At 38.1% G+C, this 16737-nt stretch overlaps 1 protein-coding gene across 1 annotated transcript in view; it reads left to right on the top strand.

Annotated features, from left to right (window-relative positions):
• LOC126210488 (uncharacterized) overlaps positions 1-16737 on the top strand; it is a 347809-nt gene that overhangs the window by 205682 nt on the left and 125390 nt on the right. Inside the window, exon 29 of the mRNA XM_049939722.1 lies at positions 2545-2760. Within this exon, the coding sequence (XP_049795679.1) occupies positions 2545-2760 (216 nt within the window). The remainder of the gene's footprint in view (positions 1-2544; positions 2761-16737) is intronic.

Here is a 16737-nt window from a genome sequence, read left to right as displayed (position 1 = left end):
CTTATCTGCCTGTTTATAAAAAAAGACTGTAATTTTATGTCTCTGTAATTACAAGTCTCTGTAATATAAAAGATTGGACCAGGAAAGGATATGGAGGCAGGATGACATTATGTGTGTTGAAGGAAAGGAAAAATTTCCTGAAACATATGTTAGGAAATAAGTAAAAGTGCAGGTAAAAAATTTGCAATGTATAGTAGTTCTTTCCCTCCGGTAGTCTACAACTTCTTCATTCCAAACTCTCTATTTCGCCCTGCATGAAATGTGTTTTCATCATTCATGTACAATTTCCCACTTTTGTCAGGCATTGCTCAGAACGCAATCATCTCCATCTTCTCCATTCTCTTTGTCGCTTCTCTTATCTAGTCTTCCTTTCTTCCGCTCCTTACAGCAACTTTGTCCCTCTGCCTCTCTCACTTCATCATTGTCTCCTCCATCTTCTTACTGTATTTGAGAATAGGAAGTGCAGTATAATTTTACTTATCTTTCGGAGAATTGTTCAATTGTAGTTATTACATTAGATGCTTTTTGCATACTAAAAATGGAACTGGTGGTATTTTTTAAAATTCATTTCAACTTCAATTTTTATTGATTTATTAACTTATTTACAATTTATCGATCTTATTCACATAACATTTGACTCAGTGAAGCTCTGCGGTGATACAACAACTTACTGTATTTACCAATTATGAGATAAGGTTACTGTATTTACCAATTATGAGATAAGGTTTTTTTCCCAAATTCACCATTTGAAAAATATGGGGTTGTCTTACATTTGTTGATTACGCAATTGCTGCTGAGGTCAACATTTTTACATTGTTTGAATATAATAGTGGGAAACATTCCATGTGGGAAAAATATATCTAAAACAAAGATGATGAGACTTACCAAACAAAAGCGCTGGAAGGTCAATAGTCACACAAACAAACACAAACATACACACAAAATTCAAGCTTTCGCAACAAACAGTTGCTTCATCAGGAAAGAGGGAAGGAGAGGGAAAGACGAAAGGATGTGGGTTTCAAGTGAGAGGGTAAGGAGTCATTCCAGTCCTGGGAGCGGAAAGACTTACCTTAGGGGGAAAAAAGGACAGGTATACACTCTCTCGCATGCGCCCCCCCCCCCCCCCTCCACACACACACACACACACACACACACACACACACACACACACACATGACACAAGCAGACATTTGGCCTTTACAAATGTCTGCTTGTGTCTGTGTATGTGCGGATGGATATGTGTGTGTGTGTGTGTGTGTGTGTGTGTGTGTGTGTGTGTGTGTGTGTGTGTGTGTGTGTGTGCGCGCGCGAGTGTATACCTGTCCTTTTTTCCCCCTAAGGTAAGTCTTTCCGCTCCCAGGATTGGAATGACTCCTTACCCTCTCCCTTAAAACCCACATCCTTTCGTCTTTCCCTCTCCTTCCCTCTTTCCTGATGAAGCAACTGTTTGTTGCGAAAGCTTGAATTTTGTGTGTATGTTTGCGTTTGTTTGTGTGTCTATCGACCTGCCAGCGCTTTTGTTTGGTAAGTCTCATCATCTTTGTTTTAGATATATTTTTACATTGTTTAATAGATTAATACAGTGATCGTCTTACATTTACAGAAGTAGTTTGGTATTGAAGCATCATATGAATTTATTTTGAACAACTCCAGTAGGCCTTAGCAAACAATACTCTCATTCAAATAGGCTGGAGCTTTCCAGATATGCTGAAGTGCTCGATGCAGTATTGACCAATCGCGTGACGTTCAACTTGCTGCACTAGCTGAAGGGATACGCGAGAAACTATGTACTAGTGACTAAAACAGCTCTGCTTAAAAATGACTATTCTATGTAAAACTAGAAGAAATAACATTAAATACTGTAGACAAACTGAAGCATATTGTTTATGGTTTCTCCTCACTTCAGTAACAACCTGAAAGCTCAACAATTGCGCAAAATTAATACAGATCAGTACATAAATGTTGACATAATATTCGTTGCTCATTAATATTAATTAGTTGTGTTTCTGTTTGTTAAATTTGTTACATTGTGAATGGAAACATCTTTGTGCAAACTATGTCAGTGTTGTTTCCATACAATAATTAGGAAGTTTCATTTCAGCGTAGTATCCTTCTGTAGTTAATCTAAATGCTGTGTCTTAGCTGTTCTCTGACATGTTGTTTCTCTCAGAGGTACTAGCCCAATATGGTATATATCTGTGTGTGTGTGTGTGTGTGTGTGTGTGTGTGTTGTGGGGAGGGGGGGGGGGGAGAGAGAGAGAGAGAGAGAGAGAGAGAGAGAATTTTTACTTCCGGTGGAGATCATATATGTATGCCACTAATAAGTTAAGGATGTGGAAGGCTCAGAACTTTACTTGATGACTGTGTGATGGCACAAAATGCTGTTTTGTTTACACTTTTTCACCATAAACATTGTTAACTGATTTGTGGTGGTTAATTTTCTTAGACCTATCCACTTTAAGATGGACACTTATTATCTTAGAAACTTTGGTGTTTAATATATTAACTGCTCTTTGCTTAATGAAAACTGCTCCCATTTTGTAGATTCTTCCAAAAGCTGCAGCACAAGCTGACATGAGTGTACTCTCTAACAACAAACATCATTATCCAGATCAAGCCTCCAAGTTGCTTAACAAAATTCCGACCAAATTGGAAAGATTAAAGGCAAAAATATGCCAGAATACCAGTGTGAATAAGCTTCAAGATGTTACCTCAAATTTTCTATATGGTGGCGATAGTAATGTGAGGACAAGGCAAAAGGCGAGTGAACTGGGTTAAATTGTGCATGTGCATTGTTTGTTTAAATAGTAATTTTCTTCAGTTACTTATGCATAACACCTCGAAAAAGAAATTGAAGTAGTACCTATTATACAACTTTCATTCACATGAAATATTAGACACCTGTCCTACTGTAGGAGAGCCGGTCGGAGTGGCCGAGCGGTTCTAGGCGCTTCAGTCTGGAGCCGCACGACCGCTACGGTTGCAGGTTCGAATCCTGCCTCGGGCATGGATGTGTGTGATGTCCGTAGGTTAGTTAGGTTTAAGTAGTTCTAAGTTCTAGGGGACTGATGACCTGAGCAGTTAAGTCCCATAGTGCTCAGAACCATTTGAACCACTATAGGAGAAAGTTATTTATGTACTGTTGTTGTATGATTGGGAAATTGGAAATGTGAAGTTATATTGCGTGTGCATGTGCATGCATTCACACGTGAATGAGTGTTGGGGAGGGGGTATTCATTGTTGAAAGATGTACGTTTGTGTGGTAATGCTGTTGATGTTGTATAGTTACGTTAGTCAGATGGGTACCCTGAATCATTACTATAAAATTTGATCCAATAGAACCTGCTCTCTACAATGAGCTGATTTTTAAAAGTACACTAGTCTGTAAAACTTAAGGACAAAAGTAACTGTCATATGATGTATTACTGGCAAGTAAAATAACTCAACAAAACTTGGACAATATACACAGAGAACTGTACAGTGCAGTTAATAAAGTAATTGCAAGAAATGCACAGTGAGATGAACAGAAGTGACACTTTTATTCAAAAACAAGAATTACGCTGAAGTCACTACGATTTACATTGGTCGCCTGGAGTTTACAAAGGAGGGACACAGTTTTAATAGGGTGTGTAATCACCACGGACGGCTGTATGTGCTCTGCAATGCGCTCCATGCTGGTAAGGAATTATTGTGGTAGAGCATTCCATTCTTGCACCAGTACGGCTGACAACTGGAGGAAGGACACTGGTGCATATGGACATGCTGGAAGATGTCTCCTCAACTTATCCCACACCCGTTCAATGAGATTTAAGGTAGAGGCAGTCCATTCGACAAATATCCTCTCGTTCCGAGAGTTCCTCCACTTGCGCTGTTCGATGGGGGTCGCGCATTGTCATCCGTAAAAGTGAAGTCGGGGCTGAATCCATCCCTGAAAAACTGCACGTGGGAATGGAGTACAGTGTCACAGTAATGGTTAAAAGATTTGGAGGTCAGTAAGTCTCCACGCGACGTTGTGACTCCCCACACTGGTCACACAGTGACACTAGGACCACCAAAACGATTACATTCGACAAGGTTCTGGGCTACAGTACGTGCTCCCAGCTCTTGCTGTGTGAGGATACGACTGGCACTGTCGAACGTGATTGTTTCGGGGTCCTGGTATACGGTGTGGGGAGGCACAGTGGTGCACGGTCGTTCTGACCTCCAGATCTTTTAATACAGTGCACTCACTGATTAATGTTATTGTGACACTGTGCCCCCTTCTCGTGTGCATATTTACGGGGGGTGCATTCAGCTCTGTCGTCGTTTTTATGGATGACAATGCACAACTGCATCAATATGCTCCGGAGAGGATATTTTGTGAATGGACTGGTCTGCCTTTTCCCGCAACTTAAATACCACCGAGCTCATACAGGAAGCATCGGGAAGACATATTGCAGAATATCCACAGGCACCGACAATCATCCAGCAGTAGTCAGTCTCATTGGTTGAGGAAAGGAACACTGGAACACACTCCCACGGGAACTCCTTACGACGCGTTGTGTAGCGTGCATGTCTTTTAAAAGTGCCTATCTGCAACATAATGTGTCTTCTTTATGGTAAGTAGCAATCTTACTTTTCCTGCGTTGTTGATGTTCTTACCTGGAGTTTCCATTGTTTTCTATAGCTGTAAATTATTTAACAGCTACACGTCTTGGTCATATTCGACACTACTGTCATGAGATACAAACGTGGAACTGAAGGCAGGTGTGCCTGTGTTCCACAGAGATGCACATCAATCTAAGCGTCATAAAGCTTTCATACTTGACACACACAACATTTGATGTAGATGTACATATTGCAGGCCACTTACAATGGTTATATGCCCATATACCGGTTGGCAATTAAATAGTTTTAAAGTGCAGCTCACAGTGTAAAGCAAGACGTCTTTTATTGAATATGTATAGGTTTGGGCAAAAGTCATTACCCATTGTACCTGTTGAAAACATTAAGGTAATCTCATTTTTTTGTAATAACACCAGAGTGCACTGCTATTTTTTGTTAGAAAGTTATTGATACAAACACCAGAACACACTGCTGTTAAATCAGACATCTCTGACATTGTTTGTTGTTGATTCTTACGTGTTGTGAAGATGTTTTCTGATGAAGAAAAGAGTTTTTGCTTTGGAAACGTAGTACTAAGGTGGCTATAATTTAATAATAAATGAGCGTAATAATAATTTCAACACTGTTTCATCCACACAGAAGGCTGTCTGCAGATTGTGGAAACATTTTGAGGAAAGTGGATCTGCAGCGGGTTGTCACATATCAGGCACACCATCAATAAGTTATGAAACTAAGCTTAAAGTTTTAGAAGCAGTTATACAGAGCCCTAAATAGTCTGCTCAGAAGCTCTGTCTTAAACAGAGATTTCTACATAAGGCAGAATTCACACATTACAGACCTGATCTCATAGACGGGCTACTGGAAGACTATCCTGATGGGTAGTGACTTTTGGCCCTCCCTGCAAAAGCTGCGTAGCACCCACCTTACAAGATTTTCATATTGCTGTGCAAACTGATGCATGCCTCACATATGATTTTTATTTTATGCAATCATATATAGATGACGCCTATGTATTGAAGTCATTGGCTTATCAATTCATAGAAAATTAAGCCAAGCACTAAAACTCCAATCTTCCCTATTCAAAGATGAATACAATGGTCCCTTTGCGATGTGCGAGATGCGAGTCCGCTCTTGTCATAGGTTCCAGGCACTGCCCGTGGTGGCAGCCAGGTAAAGTGTGAAACACTGCAGCACCTTATTCATTTGCTTAATACAAAGGCAAAGGAAATCTTCCTCATTTTATTAAATAACATCTCAGATAGGACCATATCCCAACACTCGCAAGTATAAGGTATTAATTACTTTTATTAATCTAGGTGAGGAGCATACATGCTTGAGTAGCTTTTCTAGCAGAACATCCACTTCAATGTGCATAGTGTCCCTCCAAAAGAACATTGCCTTCCCTTCAGGGATTCCCAATTGAGTTCCCAAAACATCTCCATAATACTAGTGTGTTGTTTGAACCTACTGGTAACAAATCTAGCAGCGTGCCTCTGAATTGCATTGATGTCTTCCTTCAGTACGGCCTGGTGTGGATCACAAACACTCCAGCAGTATGCAAGAATAGGTCGCACTAGCATCCTGTATTTCATCATCTTTACAGATGAACCATGCTTTCCCTATATTCTACCAATAAACCACAGTCTTCATATGCTTGTTCCATTTCATATTGCTCTGCAACATTGCGCCCAAATATTTAAATGATGTAACTGTATCAAGCAGGGCACTACTAATGTTGTATCCCAACATTGTGGGTTTGTTTTTCCTACTCATACACATTAACTTGCATTTTTCTGCATTTAGAACCAGCTGCAGTTCATCACACTATCTAGAACTTTGTCTAAGTCATCTTGTACACTCCTACAGTCACTCTTCTTTGACACCTTCCTGTGCACCACAGCATTGTCAGCAAACAACCGGAGATTGCTGCCCACGCTATCTACCAGATTGTATGTATATAGAAAATAATAATGGTCCTATCGCACTTTCTCGGGGCATTCCTGCAGTGTGCTTGTCTCTGATGCACACTTGCCATTGAGACCAATGTACTATCTTCTATTACTTAAGAAGTCTTCAAGTTGCTCACATATCCGTGCACATGTTCCTACGTTAACAGTCTTCAGTGGGCCAATGTGTCAAATGCTTTTCAAAAATCTAAAAATATGGAATCTGTCTGTTGTGTTTATCTAGAGTTTGCAGTATATCATGTGAGAAAAGGGCAAACTGAGTTTGACATGGGCAGTGCTTCCTAAAATCATGCTGATTCATGGACATAAGCTTTTCGATCTAAAGGAAATTTGTGATACTTGAATTCAGAATATGTAGTGATCTTATTATTAATTGATAACCCACACAAATTAGTACGTTATGAGCCCACAACAGACAAGATACATTAAGGAGACTATAAGTTGGCCTCTGGACATTAAAAATTGGCACCATTCGGAACACTTTGTATAGACCATTCCCTGTTTCATATTGTTGCCACACTTAGCGATGCCAAACTTGTAACACTGTAGTTGCCTGAAGAAGTATTGTTTTGTTCTCTGTGTGAGTGGATGATTCATTAATAACAGTAATTGTATAATTAAACACATTATACAATGTGAGGCATGATCACAGATGTATACTAAATGTTTACCTTGTACTCATTTTGTTGTATTACAAAAGCCTAAATTTAATTTTACTTTCCTTCCTACAAATATGTACCACATTTGAAGACAATTTTCTCTATAATGCACATTCACAAATACATGTTACTTCACTTCTTGTTGTGGCGGTCGTACAGCTGTCAATTCGTGTCACATCGCTGTCATCAAAACACCTCAATCTCATCATTCTTCCTCATCCTCTTCTATTGCTGTTCTTTATGTCACTTCGTGGATATCCCTTAGCGATCCTTTTTTTTGTCTTTGTCTTCTTCTCTATCCAGGTAGTTGTCATTTGGCTACCTATCTTCTTCCATTCTTTTGACTTGCCCAAACCATCCTAGCTGTCTTCTTTCTATTCTATATTCCACTGAAGAGCCAGAGAAACTGGTGCACCTACCTAATATGGTGTAGGGCCCCCGAGAGCACACAGAAGTGCTGCAACACGATATGGCATGGACTCACTAATGTCTGAGATAGTGCTGGAGGGTATTGACACCATGAATCCTGCAGGGCTGTCCATAAATCTGTAAGAGTATGAGGGGGTGGAGTTTTCTTCTGAACAGCACATTGCAAGGCATCCCAGATATGCTCAATAATGTTCATGTCTGGGTAGTTTGGTAGCCGGCAAAAGTGTTTAAACTCAGAAGAGTATTCCTGGAGCCACTCTGTAGCAATTCTGGATGCGTGGGGTGTCACATTGTCCTGCTGGAATTTCCCAAGTCCGTCAGAATGCACAATGGACATGAATGGATGCTGGTGATCAGGCAGGATGCTTAGGTATGTGTCACCTGTCAGAATCGTATCTAGATGTATCAGGGGTCCCATATCACTGTAACTGCACACGCCCCATACAATTACAGAGCATCCACCAACGTGAACAGCCCCTGCTGCCATGCAAGGTGCATGGATTCATGAGGTTGTGTTCATAGCTGTACATATCCATCTGCTCGATACAATTTGAAGTGAGACTTGCTGACCAGGCAACATGTTTCCAGTCATCAAGAGTCCGATATTGGTGATGACGGGCCCAGCTGAGATGTAAAGCTTTGTGTCATGCAGTCATTGAGGGTACACAACTGTTCCTTCAGTTCTAAAAGCCCATATTGATGATGTTGCATTGAGTGGTTTGCACACTGACACTTGTTGATGGCCCAGCATTGAAATCTGCAGCAATATGCGGAAGAGTTGCACTTCTGTCACATTGAATGATTCTCTTCAGTTGTCATTGGTCCCGTTCTTTTTCCAGCCACAGCGACCTCGGAGATTTGATGTTTTACCTGAGTCCCGATATTCACGGTACTTTCATGAAATGGTCGTACGGGAAAATCCCCACTTCGTCACTGCCTCGGAGATGCTGTGTCCAATTGCTCGTGTGCCGACTATAACACCACATTAAAACTCACTCAAATCTTGATAACCTGCCATTGTATCAGCAGTAACTGATCTAACAACTGTGACAGATACTTGTTGTCTTATATAGCCGTATTCTGTGTGCTTACATATCTCTGTATTTGAATATGCAAACCTATACCAGTTTCTTTGGCTCTTCAGTGTATAACAAGTCTGTTCTGTGCCCTATCTGTTATTTCCTTATTTCTTTTATGGTCTTCTCAAGTAGTTCATTTCTAAAACTCTAAGCCTCTTTTTACTTTTTTCTATGAGTTCCCAACATTCGCTCCCAAAACTTTTTATTGGTTCTATGATGCATATATATTTAATCACATTTTAACCTTAAATCTTAGTTTTGAGAACCAAAGTGTAGGATTTAATTTTGGGGTAGCTGCTCTTCCCTGCATGATCCATTGTTTGGTATTTAGGCCTCATTTTCCATGATGTGATAGGATACTACCCGGGTACTGAAACTCTTCAGCCATTGTAATTTGATGACCATCAGTGTCCAAGTTACTTCCCTGCTCTCCACAACATGAACATTCCATCTTCTCGGAATTAATTTCCAAACTCTATTTTTTACCTTCTTCCAACCAGCTGCTAAGCAGAAAGATATATCCTCTTCTTCATTTACAGAGAAGTGCATACATACACTGATTTCCTACTTCATTCCCCAGGCCTATGCACTTTCTACACCTGAGATCCATTGCCTTCTGCACATACTTCTTAAGGAGTGTGGGACACAGCATCTTTGTTTCTGTCCTTTAATTATTCAAAAGGTGTCACTAGAAATTTCTGCTCCCACATTAATGAAACATGCTGCAGACTTGTAGAGGTTTATGATATTTCTTTTGTAAATTTTTGGCAGTTCTCCTGGCCACAACACCACAAATAATATCTTTAATGGCACTGTCATATGCTTTCTCAAGACTGACCAGGACCAAATGACTGTTTAAATTTTTTCCAGTCTCTTCTTGATGATCTACACAAGACCTACCTCTTTGGAAACCACTTTGTTCTTCCACTTCAGTTCCAATCTTCCCAGTCTAGATGTTAAAATTTTCCCATATATCATGTCAACTGAACTGTCATGACACTCATGGTATTATAGTTCCTAGACACTTCCTTGTTTCCATTTCTATGAACAGGGCTTAGATACCCTATGTTTCACTCTGTCGGAATTTCCTCTCTGTACCACATACTTAGAATAAATAGCGTGCTCAGACATTAATACAGAATGCTTATGCCATACCTCGCTAACTCTATTGGTACATTTCCAGGCCCTCGTGATTTCCCCATTTGAATTTGGGTAGCTGCCTTCCATAGGTCTTTCGAAGTATTTTCTCTACTTCTTTGTGTCCTGGTTCTCTATATCCTATTTTATTTCCTTGTATTCTGCCCTTTCTTCTGTTAGCAGGCCTTTGAAATGCTTGTCCTACTCTGTCTGACTGGCAGTCTGTTAGTTCCCTTTGATATTTATACCATGAAAGCTGATCAGCATGAGGCACACACTCCTATGGCTTGTCAGTACTGGGGACAAACAGTAAAACATTCAACATCCACGTCCTCTAAGCCTGCAGTTGCCACATTACTTGCCCCTCTGCTCCTGAGGTTGGCGGCCAACTTTACTAAGCTCTGAGCCAAATTAGCAAGTGTCAATTACAATTAAGCTCATTGTAAAATAATACGGACTCTGCATTTGTGTTTGTTCCTAAGCAGGAAGACTACTCTCTTAAGAAGCTCTTAATACTCATTGATGTTTTCCGATTCAGACATTGGTTGCTAGATGCATATTATTATGAAATATGGCTGTATGCAGTCCGTGGGCTGTATGCAGTCTGTAGGCCACAGTTTGATGGCTACTGCTCTAGAGGCTTAAATATAATAGTGTTACGCAGAGGAGTAGTATAGCGTAATGGATACGATTCATTCCTGACATTTAGAAGGTCGTGGGTTCAAATCTGGCCAGCTGCTTCGAAACTTTTTATTTTGATATGTTTATCAAAGCAAATGGTTATTATTGTTTCTCAGTTAACATGTACAATGGTAATATTTTTATTTCTAATCCTTTGTCACATCATTTTCATCATTGTATTGGCTTTTTTATTTGCTCTTGTTTTGCTTTCTTTAATTCTTTTTACATTTTGAATTTTTGTCCAAGTGATTTTAAGTGCTTTTATTTATTAATTTTGATGTAATTTTTTTCTGTTTTATCATTCTTTATTTTCATCAGTCTCATTGAATTCATTATTTCTGTGCCTCATTTCTCTTGAATTTTGTTTTATTTACAATCCATTCAGTTGGTTTAAATTTTCATTCATGCTATTTTGTCCATAGTGCAACAAGATTTGTGTTTTAAATGTTTGTATGATGCTAATCATAAAAAATACAACTTGCAATGAAAAATATCTTTTTGGAACCATTGCACAGCTGATATGAATAGAGTATTATTTTCATCCCCTCAACCCCCTTAAAAAAAAGCCTGATAGATCGGCATTTTAAAATGTTTACACTATTAGTATTTGTTCCATAGATCATGAATATGTGTTTTTGTAATGACATGGAACATGTTAGTTTAACATATTTTTTTTTACTAAAACTACTAACTACTAGAAATGAGGGAAATTGATGATGGCAAAAAAAAAGGTGGATTTTGGTGTCTATTAAATTTCCACATTTGTCAAGCCCGTGAATATTAATTTACATATAGTCTTCCATGGCTAAAGTTGTCTAAAAAACTGTTCTTATAAAGTAAAAATAATGCATTGAGAGTTAATTAACCTTCACAGAACATAACAAGTAAAAACCTCCCTTCAGTATTTCTCAGTTTCAGGAATAATCACAGAAATGCTTTGTTTTGACAAGCAAAATAATGTTTTGAAATGCAAAATAAATAGTTCAGACTGGTATACAATTTGCTAGTTATTAGCTAACAAAATGTTGTTAACATCATTATTGCTACAGTTTCCCAAGCAGAAAACCTAAAATGTCATTGTTACCTCCTTCTGAAATTTGCAAGCAAATAATTGTTGCCTTCTCATCACAGTAGTCACAGTACCAGCTCCCAAGCAGAGAAGGGGATCCCTAGCAGATATCTTGTATAATGAGGGAACGTGTGGTGCAGTGTTTCCCTTTCTCGTGTGTGTGGTGACGTGACTGTAACACAATGAGCAGGGAACTTTCAATTACACATTTATTTTCCCATGCTTTCATTATTATTTCCTTCCTGTGTATTACAACATTATACCAATCTGACGACAAAATTTGGGTTGTAGCGTCCTTTGTAAATCTTTCAACTCTGATAACATATATTTTTCGTTGTTCCTTGCTACACAACCTTTAACCTGAGTCCATATGAGTTCATCGAAACTGAAGTGACAGTGATGTGGGGGTATTCTGAGAACTCTATGGTCATATATTTTTGCCAATCCATCTAAAACGTATAGAGTGGTTTATTCTGAGCCACGACATCCAGTAAGTCAATCTTTCTACAGTGGTCTAGTATGGAAACAGTTTTTTGTTATAGACAGTCCATAGTGTATTATTTTCTGGAAGCTACAGTATATACCTTATTGAAGTTATTTGAATGGTACAAAGCGTTGTCCAGAATTATTACTGAAGGCATGCTCAAGTTTTCAAATGTGAGTTCTTAAAGCATCACTGAATTGAGTCTCCATTGATTCCTTCATGGTAATTAAGTTTTTTTTTTTTTTTCAGTCTAAATAAAATAAGTTTTACATGAACCCTCGAGTTTATTTGCCTGGAGAAGAATTAATTTACTACAAATGGGTTGTGGCATAGTGCCAGTTACTGACACATCTGCCCAAACTATATTAATTGAATTGCATGCATTTATCCATGCTTTGTTGAGCCAACCAATATCATTAAAGTTTCCTTTTGATATTGCCCTAAAAAATGTACACCGCCATGCTACAATAACACCTCTCTCAATTATGACATTTCTTCTGTTATTTTTTTCCCTCTATTTGAAGCCTAAGCCATGCACTACATTTAGCATTGACAGTTTTCCCTATCTAAAAAGTTCTGCTTTTTGCAGAAAGACTTCGATTTATCGAGGGTTTGATATTCCTTTCTGAGGTGGTAATTATAAATATGATGTTGAAATGCACCTCCCTGAAAGTTGTCAATATGCATCACATGCTTTTTGAATTGTCTCTTTTTTCATAAAGTTCTTAGATTTGTTGTTACAGCTTCCCTGTTTTCATGACAGTTGCGAACTTTGATGCACCTGTGGTTCTGTGTTTCACCTTAGTGAGAGGTAGCAACGTCCCACCATTGTCTTTTTTCACTGGAAGCATTTCCTAACATTATTGTGGTATTGACAAGCATGTAGCATGTCCTTTCGGTGCAAAGCACTCACCAAGGAAAGATTTGTCTTGCACTGCAACACAGCTGCAAGAGTTTACCCCCCCCCCCCCCTCCCATTTCTCTATACCCCCCTGTAAAGGCTATAAAGTAACAGGTATCAGCTCTTGCCTTCTTTGAGGTATCTTACCACGCTAGGATATGCCCTCATCCCAGCAGGATCTTATTGTGCAAGCATTTGTGTGACAACGGCCTTATCTCTGTGGCCGTAATAATGTGTGTCCAACTAGCTCTTAAACAAAATACTGTCTCTCTTCCTTTTCCAGAATTAGTATACAAGATATTTGCTCCAGTGACAATATTATGAAAAAGATAGATGCTACTCACCATGTAGTGGAGATGCTGAATCACAGACAGGAATAACAAAAGCTTTCAACCAAAAGGCTTTCTTCTGAATTAGACACATGCTCACTCAAACACAATTTGCATACACATGACCACTGTCTCTGCCTGTTGAGACCAGACTCAGCAGCCTGAGAAAGTGGTCATATCTGTGTGAGTTGTGTTTGTGCAAATGTGTGTGTGTATGTTGTCTAATCCAGAAGAATGCCTTTTGATGAAAGCCGACTTGTTTAGCAGTCTTTTTTTTGCGTCTGTCTGTGACACCTCATCTCCACTATATAGTTAGTAGCAGTCTATCCTTTTAAATGTATTGTCATTATTTCATCCCGTATTTTCCAGTGTATTTGCTTTGAAAGTTTCAACACTCTTATGCAGTTGATTTAATTTAGCAGCAGAAATACATCTTATTAGACTCTTATAATACTTAGCTGTTTCCTGATGATATCGTGCATGGGGAATCCTTCTGTATTGTTACGTTACTCTGAAATTGAATGTGTTTTCCTTTGAGCTACAGAAAAATTCACAGATTCCAATTCTGTACGCTTATGGACAAGACAAATCTCCATTGCATTTTAGTACGTTGATCAACAACTAAAAGCAAGGAATAATGATTTATATAAATTCTCAGGTTTTTATAGTAATGCATGTGGAAATAAAACAGCAAAACACTTCCTTTGTAAAACTGATGAAAGGGTTACTACTAACTAAAATTAAGGCATTCATTTTATGACTGCATTACTACAAGCACAGAGTTTTCTTAGAGCTAAATAACAATAAGCCTAAAAAATGTTTGGGTGCGTATTTGAACTCGCAATCTTTTCGTTACCAATCCAGTGCTTTACTCTTACACTAATGTATCACACAGACAGTTTTGTTTGATTTAATTTTGCTAGAGCACATCATATTTGTAATTCTGTAGTTGGTTCTACCCTTGTACAATTGTAATCAACCGAGACAGTGTTGCTGTACAGGTGTGTGTTTGTCAGTGCTATTGTCATTTAATGTTGTACCCACATGTGAGAGTGTGTTGTTCGTGCATGCAGCTTTCTTGAAATTTCCAAGCTTTATGTATATGTCATAAATGCCCAGTGCTTATTACATAGCTTTAGATTATTACTCTATGCATTACATACTTATGTAAATTTTATCCTTTAAAATGCTGTGCTCTTTACTTTGTTTTTACATTTTTTAGTTTTACTTTTGCTTAGGACAATACGATTTCACTGCATAAAATACACTGATCTTCTGATGATCCAGCCAGTGGATTATCCTTGCATGGTTTGATGACTATTGAAAAACTAAAATAAAGAAAAGAAACTAAGCTTATTCTGTTACAATTAGAACAAATACTTTCATGCAGAATACAATTTTTTAATTGGGAAGACATAGACAACGAGACAGTTCTTACATTGTTAAATTTCAGTTAGTTGATTTTTGGAAAAAAAATTAAAAAAAGCAAAACCTGACTTATTCTGTTGCATTTACAACAAATATTTCCATTTAGAATACAAATTTTTGGTTGCAAATAGTTTTTTGACAAAACAGTCTGTGAGCGGTTAAACAGTGAAGCCTACAAACCAGGATTAGAATAGTTAAGTGATACAGATATAGTGAACAATGTGTGTTCAGTAGAGGAACAGAGCAAAAACAGAGTAGTCAAGGAAATGATTATCATGCACACTGAACCACTGAAATGGATCGATCTGAATTTCGAGTGTATGGGACAAATTTATTTTGACAAAGCTGATGTTTTAACTCTCCAGAAAATGAGAACTGTCATTGTGAAAGATAGTGAGTGAAGAAAAACAAACAAAATGTACAATTAGTTCTCAGAAGTCAACTAGGAGCAAGTGATATAAAATACACACTGTATTTTAAGTGTAATATTGAAAGTAAGTTAGTAAGTTCTGATGAGTAACAGTTCCTGTTGTGTTAATACAGTAAATAATCGGTTTCAGTAAAAATGTCTTATCTGTGTTTTTAATATTTTATCCGTGCAGTCTTGAGCACACATTAACATGAATAATTGTGAGCGTGGTGTCCTCTGTTTTCAGGTTGATTACTTACAGACATTTTTGACTGCATGTCTATAGCCTAAATCCAGTATTACACCCCACACCTATTATATAAAAGTCTTCACAAGTGTACAGCTGCCAAATTTTTCAATAGCCCTATTACACGATACACATAATGCGTAAGTCTGCACCAGTGCCCCAAGGGTACATATTCGGAACCACCAGCTTGTATGTTCATTACACTGTTGTGTGTGAAAGTTGATATTTTTGTAAAGCTGCTATTCACTCATATTGAAACTTCTGAGAGATCTAGCTTCATATTTTTTAAGCAGTTATTGTTACCTTGTGCAGCTACAATGAAATTATGTTATGATTCTACAGAATTGTGGACTATGTGTTTTTTTTTATGTAATGCTAGTACAAGGAAATGATTGTCTATTTTAATGTTTAATGGGATTTTACACATGGTGGACATAATTATCTGTGCAGCTTTAGCGATGCCAGTGTCTGCCTGAGTCATTAGGAGAAGGGAAGAATGACATAATACCAGGAGTAGGAATTGGGTTTGGCCTTGGCTTGGAAGAAGGGGTGAAGGCAGAGAAATACAACCCTGTTAATGAAGTTGAGGCCTGAATATCCACAGAAATTTAAGAATTTCATTGCAGTGGATGTACTTTGTCATTTGTACATGACAGGATTCACGCAAATTAAGTAATGAGGGTAGCTGTTTCACAATAGTGCGATCACAAAGATGCAAAACACCTTTTTACAGTCTCCACTTGTCCCTGCCGACACAACTGCTCTGACGTATGTGGCTATTATCTCAGCACTGTCCTTCCTGGCATGCTGAAATAGTAAAAAAACTGCAATCAAATGAAACACATGTTGTACTTTTACCATTAATGTGATACATACACATATCAAAAGTATAATTATATGCACATTTATGTAAAACATATCAAGCAAGAATTAAACATTTGTAGACATGCTCTATTGTGGTACAGTGCATCTAGAGGATCATATACAGTGTGTATACTCCCCTGAACAACTGGGAAAAACATGGGAATTTTTTCATCATGGGAAAAGCCGGGAATTTTTCATTGTTTTATCAGCTAAATTTTTCGCAATTTTGACTGGTAAGACGTAATACTCTGTCAAAAAATTTTACTTTAGAATAATACGCAGCATTATAACATACACAAGAGAATAACATCAAAATAAAACTTTAGATGCAAAGAAAATGTACCATTTACAACAACAAAATGCCATGCACACACCAGCATCTGCCAACAATAAAATGTGTCAAAGGCCGTAAGACGAAGACTGTGCAATGTTTCATAACAACAAAGTGC

Source organism: Schistocerca nitens, chromosome 10 (genome assembly GCF_023898315.1).
Source record: "Schistocerca nitens isolate TAMUIC-IGC-003100 chromosome 10, iqSchNite1.1, whole genome shotgun sequence".
Lineage (NCBI taxonomy): Eukaryota > Metazoa > Arthropoda > Insecta > Orthoptera > Acrididae > Schistocerca > Schistocerca nitens.
This window is presented reverse-complemented; position numbering and strand designations above follow the sequence as displayed.